The sequence below is a fragment of the Equus caballus genome, chromosome 16 (assembly GCF_041296265.1).
Source record: "Equus caballus isolate H_3958 breed thoroughbred chromosome 16, TB-T2T, whole genome shotgun sequence".
Classification (NCBI taxonomy): Eukaryota; Metazoa; Chordata; class Mammalia; order Perissodactyla; family Equidae; genus Equus; species Equus caballus.
The window spans coordinates 15,677,968-15,698,794 of NC_091699.1; the positions used below are offsets into that span (position 1 = coordinate 15,677,968).

At 52.9% G+C, this 20,827-nt stretch overlaps 1 protein-coding gene across 37 annotated transcripts in view; it reads right to left on the minus strand.

Moving 5' to 3' along the window:
* Window positions 1-478: 478 nt before the first annotated feature.
* Window positions 479-20,827, minus strand: part of IFT122 (intraflagellar transport 122) — a 74,626-nt gene continuing 54,277 nt past the window's right edge. For 10 of the 37 annotated variants that reach the window (XM_001491770.7, XM_003363067.5, XM_070237218.1 and 7 more), the window contains 12 exons: window positions 18,884-19,050; window positions 16,038-16,209; window positions 14,492-14,594; window positions 12,444-12,584; window positions 11,213-11,307; window positions 7,621-7,721; window positions 5,461-5,626; window positions 4,408-4,519; window positions 3,658-3,783; window positions 1,883-1,962; window positions 1,385-1,549; window positions 479-924 (listed from right to left, as the gene is read on the minus strand). In XM_001491770.7, coding sequence (XP_001491820.2) covers window positions 835-924; window positions 1,385-1,549; window positions 1,883-1,962; window positions 3,658-3,783; window positions 4,408-4,519; window positions 5,461-5,626; window positions 7,621-7,721; window positions 11,213-11,307; window positions 12,444-12,584; window positions 14,492-14,594; window positions 16,038-16,209; window positions 18,884-19,050 — 1,518 coding nt within the window. In that variant the 3' untranslated portion in view covers window positions 479-834. Of the gene's footprint in view, window positions 1,550-1,882; window positions 1,963-3,657; window positions 3,915-4,407; window positions 4,520-4,771; window positions 4,823-5,460; window positions 5,627-7,620; window positions 7,722-11,212; window positions 11,308-12,443; window positions 12,585-14,491; window positions 14,595-16,037; window positions 16,210-18,883; window positions 19,051-20,827 lie in introns of all 37 variants that reach the window. The other 27 variants (XM_005600361.4, XM_014731402.3, XM_005600359.4 and 24 more) reach the window with 13 other exon arrangements.

A 20,827-nucleotide genomic window follows, 5' to 3' on the forward strand; every position in this document is an offset into this window, starting at 1 on the left:
ATGGAAATCATAACCCTTCCAACACAGGGCTGGTGTGAGAACTGAGACAACACATGAAATGCGGCTGGCAGAGAAAAGGCCCCCAATAAATGTCAGCTCTCCCTCCCCACCTTCCCATCTGCCACCCATCCAGGCCCTCGAGCTGCTGAATCGGACACTGCTGATGCTCAGGGGAAAGCCTCAGGTGGGCTGGGGCCTCTGTGGGGCTGGGGGATGGTGGAGGAGGTTGGGCTCTCCTCGCCACCTTCTTTGGAGCCAGGTATCTTATTTTCTTATCTAGAAAAAGCCCTGTTAAACCAAAATAAATAAATACACACCCATCCCCTTACCCATTCCCATATTGCCATTTAGATTAGATTAAATTTTAAGAGCACACAAATGTAATGTTCTTCTCGGGTCAAATTAGAAACAGGTGCACTTTTGCATAAGGAAATTAAGTTGCAGACAATATGAAGATTTGCTAAAATGCAGACACTGATGAAAATAAGTAGCCCTTTTATTTGTAATTATTGAGGCAATCTGTTCGCAAAGTGTACATGTTAATGGTCTGACAGATCTGTGGACTCCAGCAGGCTGCCATGAACAACTCAGAGCCGTTCTGAAAATAACAGATTTTTTTTTCTTAGAAAATATATGTACATTCTCTTCTCCATCTCCTGGTGCTATTTACAAGGCACAAAATGCCATAAATAAGAATTCTGTGGTTACACAAGGCCCCTCCCTAAAAGACAAACTTCATCTGGGCAGAAGAAACATTCTGACAGTGTAACTCCTTTCAGTGGCCCAGCCAACTGCCAGGCATGCCCAGGCGAGCAGGGGGTCCCAAGGTCCTGGTCACGGGCTGGGGTCATCGATGCGCCTCCGGCAGTAGGGGCAGCAGGTGTGCTGAAGCACCAGCAGCTCGTAGTCCTCTGAGTGGAACATCTGAAGAGAGATGGCCGTGGCCCTCATCAGCCCCAAGCCTGGCAGGGACGGCTGCCCTTCCAAGGGGAGGGGGTTTGGCAGTGACTCAGGGCTCACAAACACCAGACCAGGACACCTGTGTCCAAGGACTGGGAGGGAGAGGGAGACGGGTGTGAGGTCTCTATTTTTCTAAATGAAGCTCAAAGTTCAAAACTCTTGCCCGGCCCTCCTGGATTAAGGGGAGGTACAGAGAGCACCAGGTCAGGGGCAAGTCCTTCCAGATGGCACATGGAAGGCAAGTGAGAGGAGGGAGGGCCTAAGGACAGCCAAGTGTCTTCTCCCAACTCAGAGCCTTGGCCATGGAGGAATCAACTGTGTAGCTCCCAGATGCCTGGCCTCCTCGAGGGGACACTCGGGAAATGGAAAAGCAGCAGAAAGACACTGGGAACTATGCAGGAGCTGTAGGCAGTGGGCGCAGTACCTGGAAGCAGGAGGGGCACATGGTGATGGAGGCATCAGGGAGGAGTGAGCGGAAGTACTGCCACTGCAGGGGTGGGGGCCAGCGTTTGATGAGGACGTCCCGACGGCTCATGGCACGCAGCACTGACCGGCTCACCACCACGGGAACAAACTCTGAGCCACCTTGCTGCAGATGGGGCGAGCCGGAAGCAGGGGCACCAGTGACCTCACTCAGGCACGGTGGCACGTTTATGTGGGTCATGATCCCAGAACTTTTGGCAGTGGCTAGGGAGGCCCCCAGACTTCCCCTGCCAGGTACCTGGACAGAACCCTGCCAGGTCACGCAGTGCCTGCTGGCCATCTCTGGTGACAGGGAACCCACCACCTCCTCTCCCCCAGTGGCCTTGACAGGGAACAAGTTCCTCCTCACGCCAAGGAGTGTGTACAGAAGGGACCTGAGAATGCCCTCCCAACAGGCTTCTGTGCCTCAGCAGCCCACCACTCAAAGAGGCGCCCTCACCTCAAAGCTCAGTTTTGCTGTGAATGGGTCGTCATCTCCCATGGAGTCCATGGTCTCATCCAGCCTCAGGGTCTGGGAATCTGGAGGCGTCTGGTCAAGGTTGGAACCTGAGGCCCAGCAGGAAACAGGTCCCACCCTCCACCCAACATGCTAAGACTAACAGGAGCTCTGTCTAGGCCTCGTTGTGTCTCTCTACAGTTCTGGGGTAGAGCGGCAAGGTCTGTGGAACAGGTTTCTCTCCAGGTGCAGGAGTAGAGGGAATGCAGGCTAGGGAGGAGACGGCCCTGGTCACACAGAAGGTGGGACCAGGCCCCAGTGTACAGGTGAGAAAAGGGGATAGAAAGGGGCTCTCATGGGCCCTCTGATGCCCCACACAGACCACGCCATGGCTGATATGGGTCTGCCGTCCAGAAGCACCACATGAGCAGAGGCCTGTGGGCCTGTGGTATGAGAGAGTAGAAATGATGGGCCCAGCTGGAAACCAGGGCCAGCAAACCCAGGGATTCCCGGAGAGACACTCAGCAGTCACCAGGTGGTCTGTAGGCCTCTGCTCACTTGAGATGGCCTTGCTGGTCATATTTCATGGAGAAGGAGTGAGAGATCTGCAGATCCTGAGGCCAGCCAGACTCGGCTGAAGGTCTCCAGGGAGCCACTCCCTCTGCCAGGCAGTGGTGGAGGAACTGATGTGACGCCAGGGTGGGTGGGGCCTCCTGAGGAAGGCCCCCAGGGGAACAGAGGCTGCTGGTGCCACGTCAGGTATGGGACATGGCCCCACATGGCAGCAACAACAACCCAGCCTAAGTATCTGATGTGTGTGTGCAGAGGACTGCCGTGCAGACACAGCTTCCGTCTCCCTTTTTCAGCAAACAATCCCCTGGGTTTTCCCCTCTCTTCTGCTCCTCAAAATGTGGTCCACAGACCAGTGACATTGGCATCACCTAGAAGCTTATGGAAACGCAGGCTCCCAGCCCACACAGACCTGCTGGCCCTCGGGTGATGGGTGTGCACTGTCCTCCTGCATTCAGCTGGGACAGTTAATGTGGTCCTGGCCACAGGGATAAGCTGAGGTGTGGCCCTCGGCCCAAGTTGTTCCAGCGAGGGTGTGACATGCTGGGGGGAGAGTCAGCCCTTTCCGAGGGGTTGTAAGGCTGATGGGATGCAGGGTTGGCACTGATGGTGGGGATGGGGCAGTGCTGCCTAAAAATGAAGCCACCCAGAGGACAGCAGAGCCAAGAGGACAGAAGACAGCCTCCCGCTGGTGTCGAGTGGGCACCTGGATCCAGCTAAGTATCCATCCATGGCTAGGTGCACCTTTTTGTTTGCTTGGCCTGAGTTGATTTCTGTCCCTTGTACGTAAGTGACCTGACTAGAAGAGTTGGGGCCACTGATACAGACATCATATGCCATGTTGGCTGCCCATCAGCTCTGCGTGGCCAGCAGCAAGGGCAGCACTCTTTAGGAGCAAGGGGTGGGTGGGAGACCCTCCCTGGAATGAACAGCAGGTAAGGGCCAAGGCACTGTCTCCTTTTCCACATGCCACTTCTGGGCCTGTGGGCACTGTCTCCTCCTGCATCCCTGCACCCCAGCCAGCTCTCTGCCCATTTCTAGGCCCTGTCCCTGTGGCCTCATCGGCCTCTATGATCACTGAGCAGTGGTCTGCCGTGCCCCTGCCCACCTAGCCCAGCCATCTTCCAAGGCCCTCCTGCCTCCTGCATCGCACCAGGTGCAGTGCTTGGCTGGCACACACAAGGGTCCAGGCCCAGCGCCCAGGATACTGTTGCTCGTGATCTCCTGCCATTTGTTCTCACGCTTGTGTCTTGGTGCCTCCAGGTCGATGAGGGAGACGGCTTCTTCGTCAGTGATCCCCTCCTCCAGGTAGAACTCCACCAGGTGCAGCACCTCTGGAGGGCACAGGGCACGGAGAGGGGCTGGGGGCGGCCTCGGGGGAGCTGGGGCTGGGACGCTCTTAGCAGGCAGCATGAGGGGAGGAGGGAAGATCGCAGAGGCCTTTCCCTACGTGGCAGTGGCTCCTCTGAAAGCAAGCAGGGTGCGGGGCTGCCTCTCTCGCCCACTGCATGTCTGGGGGAGGCGGGTGTGTGTGCATGTGTGCACGTGTGTGTGCACAAGTGAGAACTAGGGGCCTTTAGCCCTCCTTCCCCCTAACAGCTGGGTGGGCTCCTCTCCAAGGGAAGAGGAGAGGCCTCTGCCCAGGTATGTGAAGGAGCTTCTGATCCTTTGTCAACAGGGAAGGAGCTGGGACTCGAGAGCCCAGCTCAGCCTCCCAGACTGAATGTCCAACCAGTGACCTCTATTCCTGGAGCATTTATTTTATACAAAGCTTCATACCAGGTTCTCGGGAGTGGGTGCTTCAGGGTTGGGCAGCACTGGGTCCTGTCTCTGGGAACCCTGAGTGACTCTGTATGTCAGGCAGGGTGGGTGTCGCACTGTCCTCAAGTTACAAATGAGGACTTCTGTGGGCAATAAGCAGTGGCATGAGCCCAGCCATCGGCACACATGGGACTCACCGTAGGAAGAGGCAGAGAAGACGAAGGGCTGGCGGCAATTGATGCAAACGTTGCCCAGGTTGTTTAGCAATGGGTTGTTGGTGGAACAGCGGTAGCACAAGGGCACTAGCTCCTACAAAGACACAAGCACCACAGTGCCCAAGAGCCAGACCTCACACACAGCTCACGCCACACGGGTGGGCAGGGAGGGGGCCTGGGGCCTGGGCTCCATACTGTGGTGAAGCAGGATAAGGGCCTACAGACAGCAGAGGCCCTAACTCTTGGGGTCCACTGCCCCGGACACCTTCTTCACAGGAGGGCTCAGCAGTACCATTCTCCTGGCAAAAATGACAATAACCACAGCCACTCTTTATCAGCTACTTACCAATGTGCTTAAGCTCATTACTTGCACTGGCTCATTTATCCTCACAGCCACCTGTGGGAAAGCTATCATGCATGTCTCTGTTTGATAGAGAGGGAAACGGAGGCTCAGAAAGATTGAGGCACAGCTAGGAAATGGTGGAGCTGGGATGTGAATCCAGGTCTGTCTGATGCCAAGTCTCTGCTCTGAGCTTGAAGGTGGGGATTGTGAAAGAGGCAGTAGCTGGTTAGCTTGGACGAAAGAGGGCTGGGGCTCAGAGCAGCCTGCAGATATACATGGGTGAATGGATTTGCTGGAGAGGATAACCTGGTTCCAGAAGGAGGGTGGGCTGGGGCAGGGGCTCCTAGGATGAGGTGAAGGCAGAGTCACTGGGCATGGTGGCGTGAAGCAGTGTGGGCTAGGCCACAGTAGACACGGAGCCTCAGGAGAGCCAGGAAGCAAAGGAGGGCAGGGCTGTGTGGCTCAGGGGGCCAGGAGCTGCTGGTAGAGCACAGCAGGCTGAGTGGAGAACAGAGGAGGTAGAGAGGGAAGAGCGGAAGGAGTTGGCAAACCAGGGCTCAAGTAGGGGAGAAGGGCGCAGAACCCTGAGAGCATGGCAGCTGTCTTTCAAACAGAACCCAGGCAGGGCAAGAAGGGGCCAGGAGACATCTGAGAGGAGGAGCAGCGTCCTGCCCAAGGGGCCAGGCCCTCACCTCGCTGTCATGGAAGGGCTTGGAACGGATGGTCAGGCTGCCTAGCTCGATGGACTTCTGGAACCTGGTGGGGATCCGCAGGCCCTGCAGCTTGTTGTAGGCATGCCGGGCTAGCTTGTAGGCGCCTAGCGCCTTGCTTTGCTTGGCTAGAGTGAAGAGTGTCTTCCTGCCAATGACAGGGTTAAGGACAACAGAGGCCACGCCAGGCCCGACAGCCAGCACTACCTACCCTCAAAGTGAGCCCCATTCTGGAATGTAGCTTGTGCTGGTGCCAGCACGGCCCGGGCAGAAGCCTGAGGAGTGCTTTGCTCATTTGTGGGATGTAAGTGTATTTCTCGGATATCAAAGCCCAAGGATTTTTCCAGAGATAAAGACAGTGCAGTTTCCATTAATATTTTAACCTTGCTTAGGTTCTCTGGGCCTGCTGATGGCTCATCTTGTACCCTGATGATGCCAAAATGGCTCTCCTCACCTCCAACAGCCTGCCAGCCAGGCCCTAGGACACCTGGCACCAAGTGCCCTCCTGCGCCAGCCCCACCAGGTGGAGCCCAGTCCAAGACTGGCCGGGGAGCCACCCTCAGGTCCGGCTCACAGGGGCCTCTGGGTGCAGAGCACTGCTCTGCCTGCACTTCACCAAGGGTCCCGGTGATGTCTGAGCAGCAGCCCCCCCTCTTCTGAGGCCCCTTCTGGGCTGCTCAAGCTGAGGGTGACAAGCCTTTGTGCTCTATCTCAGGTCACCTCAAACGCTGGCTGTGCCCAGGCCCAGCCTGCCCTTCCCCACTCCTCCGTGGCAAGCCTTAGCCCACCCTTAAGAGTTCCGAGTCCCATGCCTGCTGCCCACGCTCCCTCCCTGAGGCTCCTGCTCGCCACACCCCCAGTGTGGCACCTTCCACTCCAGCACTTATATGGGGTGAGTTTCCTTGTCTGTGTCTCCACCGCACCTCTTCAAAGTCAGGTCTGTGTCAGGAGCCATTTCCAGGTCCCCAGTGGACAGCAAGGGATGAAGCTCAGGGCAGGGGTTCAAACTCTGCTGACCTGAAAAGAACTTGCTGGCAAGGCTGGGTGCAGGAGCTGAGGCCCCACACTAAGGCTACAGCCCCTCCTCTGCAGGGGTCTCAGTCAGTGAAGGCACCACTTAATTTGGGGGAATTTCCCCTGAAATGTAATTGATGGGCCTGGAACCCTTTAGAGAAGCCAATTCTCACCAATTAGCATCTCTGAGTCCTCCTCTGGGAGGGCTTTTCCTTACACAAAGAAGGCAGGGCTGGGCTGGGAAGGGGCTGAGAAAACAGTGATTTAGAAGAGGACAGAGGATAATTATGACTTTTATGACTTCCGGGACCTTAACAATTTTGGTCATTTCCTGGTAGATTCTGGCCGCACAGGGCCTCAGGCCCTTTCTCTGTTTACGGTAACCTGTGGCCCTCACTGGCCAGAGAAAGAGAGGCCAATTCACAGGGAGGCCCTCAGGCTGCTGCCTCTCCAGCCTGGCTCCCACCCAGGGCGGGCTTCAGCTCCTTCCACACACCATGTTCACTTAGCCTTTCCAGGCACTGGTGCTCCCCTGAAACATCTACTGTATCATCTTCTCTGGTTACCTCAGCCTACAGGATGGATGTCACCTCCTCCTGGCAGTCTTCCTTGACCAGGGCCCCAGCCTGAGCTGCATTCCACCCTTGGACACAGCATACAGCCCACTGAACCAGACCCTGACACTTGTCATCTCCCTCACTAGACAGCAGCTTTGTAGCCTCCCTGCCAGGGGCACAGCAGGTGCTCCACCGACCTGGGCTGAAACCGTCCCCCCCACCAACAAGGGAAGTGCCCAAGACTCCAAGCCCAAAGGCCTGGTGCTTCCTACATTTCTGTCCCTCCCTCATTTGTTGGCTCTGGAGGGCTTAGACGGTATGTTGGCCGGAGACCCACTGCTTGGCCCAGCCCAGAGAGCCCTGAAAACTAATCTTCTCTTGGCACTAGCCCCTCAGTCTCCCTGGCTGAGCCTCTTCTACGGCCAAACGGCAGCGGCCGGGCAAGCTCGCTCTCTTCCCTGAGGGCTACTGTAGAGAGGGAAGGTTCTGCCAACAAAGCACCCTGGAAAGAACCTCCGAGGGCCATTAGACAAGAGGGGTGGGATGGAGGGTGGGGGGAGAGAAAGGATACACTTTAGAGATGCCCAAGGGGGTGTCCTTGGTCAGGCTGTGCAGCAGGAACCTGGAGATGTTGAAGAGGGTTTCGGGAAGGTGGAAACTGAAAGGCTCCTCCTGCAGCGAGAAAAGCAAACAGGGACTGAATTCCTCAACTGAGCCGCTGCTGGGCCAGGCCAAAGGCAGACACCAATAATTCTGAGTTACTTCAATAAAAGGGCAGGTGTGCTCAACGAGCACCCACTGTGTGCTGGGCACATTAGCCACCGTGGTCTTTAACACAAGTCTGTGAGGATGCATTTTCATCCTCACTGTGCTGAGGCCCAGAGAGACGATTTGCCCAGGTCACTCCACTACAAAGGAGCAGAGCCAGGATCCAAACCTAGGTCTGATTCCAAAGCCCAAGAATGTCTTTCTCTCCAGATGCACTGCCTCTGGGGTCAGTAATGATCCCTTCTTCTGAGTTGTCTCCAATTAGCTCTAAAAGAGAGGATACGACGCCGACACGAGCATGTCTTTAAGCAGAGTCAGCCCACTCTTCCCGGCATGAAATCACACGCCTCTTCTCGCTCCCCAACAGCAGCCTGACAGTTCAATGCCCACCAAATGTGCAGGCATGGTGCAGCCCCTCAGCTGCTCCTCCCTGTGTCCCCGGGCCCTGTACAGGCCCTAACAGACGAGGCACTCAACGCACATTAGGTCAATGAATAGGTCTTCTGTACCTAGAGGCTGCCAGAAGCTCAGCACAGAGGACTACAGGGAATTGCCATCAGGAGGGGTCCATAAAAGGTTAAGAATACCCTGTTTTGAAGGAATCTGGCACATGGTGTGAAAACTGAGTCTGCTTTAGACAACGATGAAAGCAGGCCAGCTACCCCTCTGCCTTGAGCGCTTAAATGCTAATAAACTGACATTTCCTGAAGGGTCTTGCTAGGCCAGACTCATCACTGAGCCCCCAGGACTTAGGCCCTAATTGGTGTAAATTTGTGAGGACTCCCTTTACACTACTTTCCTGGTTCAGAGCGCAGCACCCTCTTTAGTTCTCACTCACATCGCTATAGTCTCTGTTAGTTCCACGAACCCAAGAAGACCTGAGACTAGATCCTTTTCTGGGTGAGAACCAGGGAGAAGCCTGCTTCTGGTTATATTGCACTAGGTTGTGGAAGCCAAGAAATGTCCCAGAAAGAGTAGAGTAGGGGTTCCTCAAGATTAGCACCTCTCCTCCAGGAAAGAAGCCATCATCTCAGGAAAAGCCTGATGCTTCCCTCTCCAGTCTGCCCTGAAGCACAGCTGCTCTTCTAGGTCCTGATGCCAAACCCTAAAATATCTACTGCCAGGCCTTTGCACATGCTGTGACCTCTGCCAGGAATGCCCTTCCTCCTCCTCCTCTTCACCGGCTCCATTCTTCTCATCTCCCTCCTCTTGGCTTAGGGGTCGCCTCCTCCAGGAAGTCTTCTTAGTCCTCTAAGCTTTTCCCTTGAGGGAACTGTATTGCAACTACTTGTAACTAGACTATGAGCTCCTCAGGAGCAGGGACAATGTCCTGTTCACCACTATGTCCCAAGCCTTCAGCACAGGGCCTGTCACACAGTAGGTATTTGTTGAATGAAGGAATGGCCCGATGAAGAAGGCTCAGCTGGAATGAACAGCCAGGGACCCAGCTGGTGTGCAACTGCCACGAGCTCACAGCTACATGTAGCCCTGGGGCAGAGCTCAGCTGTTACAGAGAAGAAATCCCCAAACGCATGCCCCCAGGTTAGGAAAGAGAGGGGAAACAGCTGGACTCTGAAGCGGTTCAGGCAAACCAAGACTGAGCGGGGTCCCTGACGTTCAGGCCTAAGCTGAGTTTGGGATCCTTTTTTGGGGTGGCTTCTTTCCAGGTGAGGGACTGATTGAGATCAGGGGTCCTGAAAAGACTGTAGGGAAAGACGAGGTCCCTTGAGAGCACTGACCCTGGTGTGGGGCACAGATGAGATGCAGGACTGACGGCTGGCCCAGGCAGAGCCTATCAGAGGAGTCTTTCTTGCCAGACTTTCCCCAGAGGCAAAGAATGTGCTGAGAGGTCAGCACAAATGAGGGGGAAAGAGGCGCTCAGGGCAAAAGGCAGGGCCTGGTCAAAGAACTGCGCAGTGCTCAGCCTGCGGGGAGCAGGCCAACGGAAAGCTGCCTGGAAGCTTCCGCACAGGGCAGCAGGAATAGCTGACACTCGTCTAGCGTCACTTTGTGCCAGGCACGCTTCCCAGTGCCTGCCTTTTTTTTTTTTTTTGAGGAAGATTAGTGCTGAGCTAACTACTGCCAATCCTCCTCTTTTTGCTGAGGAAAACTAGCCCTGAGCTAACACCCGTGCCCATCTTCCTCTACTTTATATATGGGACGCCTACCACAGCATGGCTCTCACCAAGCGGTGCCAGGTCCGCACCAGGTATCCAAACCAGCGAACCCCAGGCCGCTGAGAAGCAGAACGTGCAAACTCAACCACTGTGCCACCGGGCCAGCCCCCCAGTGCCTTTCTAATATTCACTCATTTAATCCTCACAACCCCATCAAGTAGGTACTGTTACCACCCCCATTTTATAGAGAAGGAAGCTGAAACACAGAGGAAAGTAAACGACTTGCCTAAGGTCACACAGAGGAGCAGGGGTGTGAGGCCAGTGGTCTACCTTCTCTAAGTTAGAGGCGAGTGGGGGCAGAGGCTAAGAGCACAGGCTCTGGAGCCAGCCTGTCTGGGTTCAAGTCCTGGCTCTCCACTTACTAGCTGTGGGATCTCTCCATCCAGCACCTCAGTTTCTTCATCTGTAAAATGGGGATGACAGTACTTATCTCACAGTATGACTGAAAAGATTATAAAATAAAGCCCTCAACACTTTGCCTGGTATGTAGTAAGTGCTCAGTAAAGGTTGGTTATTGATACTATCCTCCTAGCTTATCAGCACAGGATAAGCTCACATTGTAGGTGTTTAATCAATGTTTGTTGAGTGACTGAGGAAACACAAAATGAGGAAGCTGATGACAACCTGTCACCTGTTACCCATTGTCAGAAGGTAGATTTAAAATGGCTTAATCAAAAAAGTTAGGGAGTGACTAAAAAGAACTACTTGGGTCTCTGGGGATCAAGCCAATTCTGTTGTTTTATAGAGAAGGAAATTGAGGGCCAGAGAGAGGAAGTAAGATGCTCAAGGTCACACAGCAAGTCAGTGACAGGGCCAGGGAGGGACCTCAGGCCTTTGGTTAGGGCTGGACCTTCACCCATCTGGAAGAGCGGGCCCCATGGAACGTCTAACTCTGATCACTTTAGAGACAGCTCTTTGGCTAACCCAGAGTCTGCCTGAGTCATCCAAACCGGAAGCCAAAAACTAGAAAGGCCCATTGTAGCTCTGGCTTGCTACTTCAGAAGCCCATAGCTTGCTACAAGTCAAACAAGTAGCCAATCAAGGGAAATCAAAGTTCCAAACTTTGTCTCCCAGGAGGAGACGAGGATTTCTCAGCAGGTCATCCTGCCCAGTGAGTTTACTTTCCATCCAGAGGTTCCCTGCTCTTTAAGACGTGCCCAATGCCCCTGGTTCAGTAGGTGGCACCTCCGCCAGGCACCAGGCTCCTGGCAACCTTACCGTGTACCGGTGAATGGCGTGGTAGCCGTGGTACAGCTCAGCCAAGTGCTGGAAGTGGTGGAACTTGCTGAGCATCACATCCTTCTGGGCAGGATCTGCGGTGGGCAGCAGGAGGGGAGCAGGGCAGGAGGGAGGGGATGTGTCAAACCACGTCTAGAAGGAAGCGCTAGGCAACGGCACTGTTGCCAGTGTCAATTCTCCCTTGACACTGGGCCTATGCCAGGGAGAGCAGCAAAGAGGTGCAGTGGTGGGAAAGGTGCTCTGTTTAGGAGCTGGGGCCCTCCTAAGACAGGTAAAGTCTCAGCTGGGCAGACACATGGTCAGGAAAAGCCTGAGGACATTTCTTGCAGGTTCTCCCAGATCCCACACTACACCCTACCAGGTCATTCTACCTGGGCAGCACCAGCCGCGGCAAGAAGAGGGTGATCACTGGCACCCAGACATGCCAGAGGAACCTGGCGGGGAGTGGGCAGATGTCAACTTTATGCATGCTCATCTCAGGCCTCCTCCCTCTGCACCTTTCCTTATCAAAAGCACTGGCCACTGGCCAGAACAGAAAAATGCCACCTTACACCTGGGCTTGACAGTTTCCAAATTATAACCATGGCCTCTGTGAGGCTGATAGCAGCCTCATGAAGGAAGCAGGGCAAGACCTTCCCATGCTACAGATGGGGATGTAGAGCCTAGGAAGGAACTGGGACTCGATGCAAGTCACCTGGGCTGTTTTCCTACTTCTGCATGCTGGCTTTGGTCCAGTGAAGAACATCTCCCCGTCCCCTCCACTTTCAGAATTCCCTCAGGGCATTATGGGAAGTCTTGTGAAAGACAGCAACACTGAAACTACTTTCCTTCCTAGGATGAGTGAGAATCTGGAGTGCGTTATTGTAAAGTGATCTTTTTTTCATTTAATTAAATTTTTTTTTAAACCAGTGCTCACCCGGGTCCAGTTACGGGCTCCCAGGTAGCAGGGGAGAGGTATGTTCTGAATTAGGAACACAGGGCAGGACCTCCCAACTGTAACCCCAGGACGGCCCTCATACCATCCTTAAGCTTATGGGAGAACTGGAAAAAGATGACACACCAGATTATGCTGCTGCAAGACAGGGTTATGGACAATACATCCAATAAACAAGCCCAGGGCTTTAATTAAAACGTCCCAGTTCTTCCGATGTTTATCTTGGTGCCAGAGCGGGACTGGGGAAAACAAGTGGCCTGGCTGATGTTTACTTACCTTGAGCTATATTGAGGCACTGCATGGACAGCATCCAGTAATAATAGGCAGCGTCATTAAATCTGCTCTCTACCACGGCATTGTGTGTGAGCTGCTCCAGCACCCTGACCGCCTCCTCCTGCCGCCCGGCCTTGTGGAATGCTGGAGGGGCACAAAAGCACACGCAGTTTGGAGAGGGTGATGGAATTCTGTGCGACTTGCAAGGGGCTGCTGTAGAAGTAGGACACTCATCAGAGCATTTGCAGCACTTCGTTGCTGGGATGCGCCTCTCAGGCCGAAGGCTATAAATAACTAAGGCTACATCCTGGAAAAGAGTACAGTGAGATATACTCATTTTTGGCTGGGAAAAGGCAACTGACTCTGGAAAGGCATGGCAGAAGGAAAAACCTGAGGGGCCAAATTGCAAGGCAAAGTCTGAGGATGGAACTGCTGCTCATCACCAGTGAGGTTTTGCCTCTGCCCCCATTCCCAGGGTAAAACTTTGTGACTCCCAAGGTGACACTAACAGGACCTGACACTTCAACAGGCTTGGGAGTTTACAAATTGCTACTGTTGCTGATTCCCTCACTGGGTCGCCACAACGGACTTATGAAGACTTTCTTAACAGGCTCTGCAAGGTGGAAGTCCTCAGCTGGTCTTCAACCAAGTGCTTTTGCAACAACCTTGAAAAACCTGGCTCAGTGTAGCAACCAAACATTTGTGAAAACAAGCAAAAAATCTCTCCATCGTCCTACATCCATTTAACAGAAATTTCCTGAGTCCCTAGTATGTGGCCAGACCCTTGGGATGCTTGGGGCTGCCAGGGAAGCACTTCAAAGCTGTGAGACTTGCCCACAAGTGGACACGCAGATGATCCAAATTCTCTGCTTTAGAGAAGGAAAAGGCCTGGCTTTTGTTCCATTCTCATCTCCAATCTCTTGTCTGAGTACCAAGTTACTATGGCGATGGATTCTTGGAAGGGCAGATACAGACAGATGGAGAGGTTGATGTGTTTTGCCCAAACATGCACATACTTCAGCAACTGGGTTCTCTGGAAATGCTGAAGCAGTAGAGAACATGCCGTCCTTCAATGGGGGCTTTTAGCTGAGGAGCTCCAACAGGGAGACATTTGTTCCGCAATGTGTCTGGAGGTGGCAACTGTTACCATATAGAAGTGTAAATGAGATGCTACAGAATATGACACACCCAACTTCAATTAGAAGACTTCCTAAAGAGGCAGCAAAACCATCAGAAGAATCAGGTTCCTGAGTCAGGCAGCTCCTGGTCCAATTCTGGCTCTGCCACTCTCCGGCTTTGTGACTTTGCAAGGCATAGTTAGACCCTGAATCTCTCCAGGGCTGCTGGCGAGATTCAAGTTATGGAGTTAAGTGCCCAGGTGATGTCTGACACAGAGAAGCCAGCCACATTTTTAAATTATTATTAGCAGGTAAACCTCCATACTTCCTTTTGCTCCTATTTCAGATAACTGCCACAGCTGGTATGCAGCTCACTTTACCAACGGAAATGCCGAGAAGCAGAGGACACTCCATTTATCTGAGCCAGAAACAGAACCCAAGTTTCTATTCATGGTAGAGGAAAGCGGCAGGGGAGACGGTGCCAGACACTCTGCGGGCATCCTCTCACTCTGTCCTCGCCCCACCCTGGCTCAATCTCCCTCTCTGCCACTTCCTTGCTTTGAGACTTCAGGCAAATCCCTCTACCTCTTTCAACCTCACTTTTCTCATCTACAAAACAGTACCTCCATCATAGGGCCTTTGTGAGGATTAAGTGGGAAGATACATTTGAGTGCACAATACTTTGCTCATGGAGGAGGCATGACCTGCCTAAGGTCCTGAGCGAGTGAGTGATGGACCCACGCGTGCCCGACTCCAAAGCCCATTTCTTTCCACTGTTCCCCAGTCTTTCACCACTAAACACCTCACATCCCCAGGATAAAGTCATCAATCTTGGGGCCTATGAGGGGAGGGGCATGGCAGCCTTCCTGAAATGTGTGTCTTGGCAGTGCTTTCTCCTGCTCTGTCTGCAAGGTGCCAATCTGCATGGAATACCTTTCTGGGCTTCCTCAAAACGGTCATTCTCTGCTAGCCACTGCGCATAGGGCACGTAGATGTCATCCTTAAATTCAGGATGCTTCTCACCCAAAGCAAAGGCCTGGAGGAAAGAGCAAATGCATTCTTAATAAAGCAGCCCCTGCAGCCCCCATGAAAACACAGCACTTGGCTGAATCCATTAGAGATGTCATATTTTGCCAGCCTGACAACTCAGAGGGGGAGAGTGCCTCCCCTCCCCACCCCCAGAAACGCAAAAACAAATCAGCTCTTTGAAAACAAAAGGCAATTAACAGCAATATGCAAGCGACTGGATTCAGTAACAACACAGTCTGTTTCTGGACCAGAGAAGCAGCACAGAATCGGAAACATTTTATTTTGAGGGTTTGCGTGGGCTCCTATAGCGCTGCAAACAGATTTCTTTTAATTGCAGGCGACACCTAAGGAAACAGAATTGACATTATCATCATCACTGCTTATTAGCTGTCAAAGATGACTGGGGACTAGGGGCTGTAGGGGACCCAGTGACTGCGTTAGCTAGGCTCCAGAAACACCTGTCAGGCCAGGAGGATGGGAAATGAGTCAGGGCGGACAGATGTGGCAACAGGGAGAAAGTTTGCCTGATGCACAGCCAGGACTAAGTAGTTCTAAGATGCTCTAATTTATGCTGTTTGAGAAATCTCCCGATAAATTTATTTTGAGAAGCCATTATTGCCTCTTTCCCTGGCCCCACCTTTTCTCATCAGTGACCTTGTCACCTCACCAAATGGAGCCACTCAGAGGGCAGACAAGAGGCAGACAGCTCTTACCCAGAAAAGGCCCTGCTATAGCTTTGTAAACTAGATCACAGCAGGCGGACGGGGTGGGGTGAGGACAATGGGTGCAGCCTCTAATGCCCTTGGGGATGACTTTCAATCCAGAGCACAGGTAGTCAGTGACCTGGAGGGTGGGAGTCAAGCAACAGCCGGGGCAGCACATTGCTGCTTCTGACAGCCTCACCCCAGCCATCTCTCCTGTCGGCCTGGCTAATTCTTCTCACTGCCCCTCACGCCAGAGGGGTCCAGGTCAGTGGAGCGGTGGAGGAGGAGGAGCAACTGGCCCTGAAACAGCTCTGGCAGCCTGTACCTGGAAAGGTGTTTTCTGCAAAAATGCCACCCAGCAGGTTTTAAATGTCACACAAGTGTGTCTCCGTGTCAGAGAGGTGTCAGCCTCTGGTGCTGGTCAGAGGCAGCTCAGACCAACAGCAGGTACTGGGGGTGTCATGTTAAATCTCACATCCCTGGTGTCTGTCACAGCTGGCACAGAGCCAGCAGTCCATAAAGCTTTTCTGAATGAATGAATGAACAAACGAAGATGGAAAGCTAGTACCAAAAGGTCCTCCAAGATGCTCTGGCTCAGAGAATTTGAGGGTAAGTCTTCTGACTGTCAGGCCAATGTTCATTCCCACAAGGAGGGCAGCTGCTCTCTACCCAAAGCCCAAAAAGCCCCCCCATGGTCCAGAGCTCAGGCGGGACCATCTGACCCATGAGGCGTGCTCTGTCCTCACCTCATCCCAGCGCTGGGTCTCCACATGCAGCTGAACCAAGGACTTCAGGTCACCAATCTTCAGGTAGGTCTCAGCAGCATAGCCAGGGTTATCCAGCTTCTTGAAGTAGTGAGCACACATCAGCAGGGGCTCCCGCTCGGCCTTGTCCAGCTTACGGGCAATGTCGATCAACCTGGAGGGGCGAGAGTGCAGGAGGAAGGAGATGGACTCCTGTGAAGGAACCTGAGGGAAGGAAGTGGCATGGGCTTTCGGGGCTTCTCGAGGGAAGACCCTGTGTCGACTCATGTTGATGTCCCCAGTGCTCAATATGGGATGATGGCCTGGTGCTCGATGAGTGTACTCTGAAACACTGCGCAGTGACCAGGAGAAGTTGCCTGCTAAATGACACTATCTTCCCCACCTCATGTGCCTTTCCAGCAGGATCTGTGTATGGAAACAAACATCTACTGATCACTGACGGGGACGAGCACAGCCCCACGACCTTTCACATGTGTGACTTCACTGACTCTTCACCACCCCGAGAGGAAGCACTGTTATTCTCATTTCACAGAGGAGAAGACTAAAAGCTAGGGTGGGAGGCGGAGCCACCCGTCTAGGACACTGCAGCCAGGGAGTGGCAGAGGATTCCTTCCACCACTGTTCTGGGAATTCTCATAGGAAAGCAGAGGCAGAGGCATAAGAATTCTTCAGTGACAGCACCTCCAGAGGAAGAGGCATGTGTGGGGCCTGCTCTGAGCTCTGGAAGAAAGGCATACAGAAAATCTTGACTATGTCTCTCCTCCTGGCCAAGATGCTGACCACGGCTGACGGGACACAGGGACCACTCACTGGGTCCTTGCTTCGTCCCAGTGGTGATGGGCCCTCTCACTGCTTGTGGGGACATGGGGACTGGATGGAAAGTGCTTGTTCACTCTGGTCAGGCTGGGGTTTGGAGTAAAACCTGCTCTCCCAGGGGAATGGGGCTCTACCCAGCTTGCTCCTTGTGAGAAGGGAAGGAAAGCAGCTGTAACAGATCCCTGTCTCAGAGACAGGCAAGCTCAGGGAGGTCTGTCAATCTGCACTTAGAATAATAATGGTAACTAAAAATAACACCTCTCAGCAGAGAGAACACATTTTTAGGGAAAGGTGGTCCAGGCAACCCCTTAGAGCCCCTCCAGTCCCACCCATCAAATGAAATGTCCCTGGAGGAGAGGCACCTTTTACAGCCAGACTTGGAAAAGGGACAGAACATGCTTAATGTCTCTTTCCTGAATTAGTTAAGTATCCCCAGGGTAACCTGATACATATCAGTTCCACATGAAAGTGACATGAAAAACTAGAGAGGAGAGCAGAGCCCTAAATCTGCCTAGCTCCTTCCTACACCACCCCTTTTGTGAAAAGAATCATTTTTGGGGCCAAATCTGTGCCTCCCTCTTCAAGAAACTTTATTCGTGGACAAGAGAAAGATGGAGTGGTAGGTCACACACCAACGTTGCTTTGCGAGAGGCACACACACTAACTACATGGTGGGGTTCACAGGGTGACTTAATCATTAACCAGCCGCTCTCCCTCCCCAGGTCCTGCCTGGGCCACCTCTACCTGTGGACCACAGTGTGGCTTGCAGAACAGATGTTAGGGCTCAAACTGAGCCAACCTCAGGAGCTGCTCCCTCATCTCTTCTCCTTTGCCAGCTGTGGCAGCATGTGTGTGTACACGTGTTTGTGTGAGCATGAAGCCCACTTTCCCTGACCGTGGGAGGAGAAAGCCCTCCTGGTGGAGGTCTGATGCTCTAAGAGTCCCAAGACTGAATCCATCCTCTGTCCAGGCAGCCTCACCCCAAGCCCGCTGCTCTTCCGTTCTCTACCTTGGCAAGTGGCATGACTGACCACCAGGCCCAGAGCTCAGAAATCAGCCTTCAGCTCTCTCGCCCAGCCCCGCCCCGACACCCGCATCCAGTTGGGTCCTGTCAGTTCTAGCTCCTACATGTCTTTTGTTCCCTCAGGCACCACATTCCCGCCTGGTAGACTATACTGGCCTCCCTACCTCTAGTTTTTCCTCCATTCTACACCTACTGCCTGAGTGGACTTTTGACAGCACAGCCCCAACCAGGGGTCCTCACTACCTAGTGGCAAATCTAAATGCCACAGTTTGATACCTGAGGCCCTCCTGGTGTGGTGAGCCCAGATCCCCTGCTGCAGCCAGCCAGCCTTCATTCTCCCACTCCTACAGCTTTTATTCCAAACACAGCCTGCTCGTTCTGTTGGTGCTGTTCTTCCAGCCTGGACATCCCTCCCCTTTCTGTCATCTCTGCCTCTTGAAATTTGTCAAGGTCCTTGATGCGAAGACCACCTCCAGGAGAAGACATTCATAGTTCCTCCCATGAGAATTCATGTCTCCTTCCTCGATGTGCTCAGAACTTTTCTTGTCCTTTTTTAGCTCCTACCTTTATCCAGGTTATGGGCACTGAAGTCAGCCAGATCAGTTTGGAGCTCAGTCCCATGACTTCCCAGCTGTTTGGCCTTGTCCTATCACTTGTCCGCGAACCTTGGTTTCCCTCATTTGGAAGATGGGCATGGAAACACCAATGCTTAGGGTGAGGGGGCAGAACCAAACGCCTACAAGGCATCACAGCCCCAATGGCTGGGTGTCTCCCCCTCCTCATTCTCGCCACCCTTTCCTCCAGAGACTCACTAAGCTCCTCAAAAGCTGCTTCAATGTCCATGTCTCCCAAAAAGCTAGTAGTATCACATTTGGATTAGATATTTAGAGAAACACTATTTTTTCCCTTGTCAGTCAAAACCAAGAGCTGACATGACATGACATGACATGCTGCCAAATGCTTCTTGGGGCAGGGACTAAACACTTACATGTCAACCCAGCCATGGTCGCCACTGATCTCTATGGCCTTGACATGCTCTCCCGCTGAGATATACATCTCCACAGCGGCTTTGGGCTCGTTGATGTTTCTAGCCCAGTCGGCCTGTTTGGTGATTAGCATCTTTGTTTCTTTGGGGTCTCCAGATCCAAGGAAATCCTGAGGAAGCACAACAAACAAAAACACACTGGATTAGAACTTCCTGCTGCCAGCATTACGTCAGGCTGCTGAAAGCTGGAGCAAGGAAGGGCTGCGTTTGGCTGAAGCGGGCTATCAGGATGCAGGCATGAGTCCATCCCTGGGTGGCTGACTAAGGGGCAGTCCCAGGTGTCAGGGAGGAGTGCTCACAGGCTGCCTCACAGGTGCCCCTGGGGGTACAGGGACAGTGTCAAGGACTGTGGCCCTCAACATTTCCTGCCCTTCTCGCTAATGCACATTTGTTTCTGGACTCTTTGGAGTACTGTACACAAACCCTATAGCACGGAGGCTCTATGATCAGGTTACAGTGTCTCTCACACAGAGTTTGATGTCTATATGACCATTCCTATACAGTGACTCTAAAACCTGTTTGCACAGTTGTGAATATTCAGACCTACACTCTGAACTGAGGGCCCTCTGGGCCCTCCTCTCAACTACCACCACACTGGAACCACTATCACATCTGTTTTCTGATTCTATTCATGTTCTGTTGCTTGAACTTAGGGCATCATCCCCTTGGCTTTGCCCCCAGCTATTTGTGTAGGGCAGATAAGGAGCAGAAGTGTTTTTGGTTAATTACTTCTCAACTGGATAGTATCGGACCTATCCTGAGATCAGGTCTGCAGGGGTGGGGACAGCAGGAGGCCATGGGAGCTCTGAGGCAGGGGGAAGGGGCCTGGAGAGAACCTGTGAAGGAAGAGAAGCCTGTGGATCTGGAGGCTCAGGGGGCGGACCCCAGGGCCTGTGTTCCTTCCAGCACAACAGGGGGCTGGAGGGCCATGACCAGCTTCCCTGGGTTGGCCCTTGAATGTGAGAGAAAGCCTCAGAAAATCACCTCTTTTCAGGAAGCAGTTACCCAAAATACATATGTGAGAGTTTGCCATAGTTGAGGCAGCTTTGGTGCTGACATTTTTAAAGGTGGGGCTTTTCAAAAAGGGAAATTGAGAGCTCTTAGGGCCCAGATCTGCATTACTAGTAAGAAGCAGTTTGTCTTAGGAATAATGAGCCCTGCAGAGAGTGCTCTGTGTCAACCTCACAAAGTAAAAAATGCACTCTTTTCTCCATGATTAGCACTCATTTGTCAGGAAAGTACAGTCAATGTATGCTAAAAACCCACTTGAACAATTAAGTCTCTTTCTTTTTCCATTTGCTTTCAGGGTAATTGTGTACCCACTAAAATAATATATTAGATTGGCCTAAGACAACCAACTGTTTGAAGGGGAGCATCATTTACCCTGATGCTGGGGGTCCAATAAAAGACAGACCCACCTCGCTGGCCTTTGGTCTCTCTGGAGCTCACACATGTGAAAGCAGCCACTGACTATCTGCAGATGCCTAGTTTGCACCATTACAGACACAGCCTTTACTCTCAGCAGCTACTACAACGTGACTCTTTATGCCAGTGCAAAGCCAGAAACTCTGCTAACCTGGCTGGTTAAATGAGGCTAGGAGCTGGAGAAAACAGGCATCATACAAGAACAGAAATGTCCTTTAAAGTGAGGTGCTTAGTGCACTCGGGATGACTCTAGTGAGAAAGGGCAGAGGCCAAGAGTAAGCCATAAATTTGGGTTGTCAAAACAAGGAGACCAGCCAGGCACATAGCTCACAGGCTTGAAGGAGCCTCCTTTTGCCCAACAGCCCAGCTCTGGGAGCTCTGACCTAATTGAAGCTGAGTCTAAATGGTTCCTTCAAGGCTCAACACACTGGGTTTTCAAAGGTTCTTTGGTTCCATGAAGCT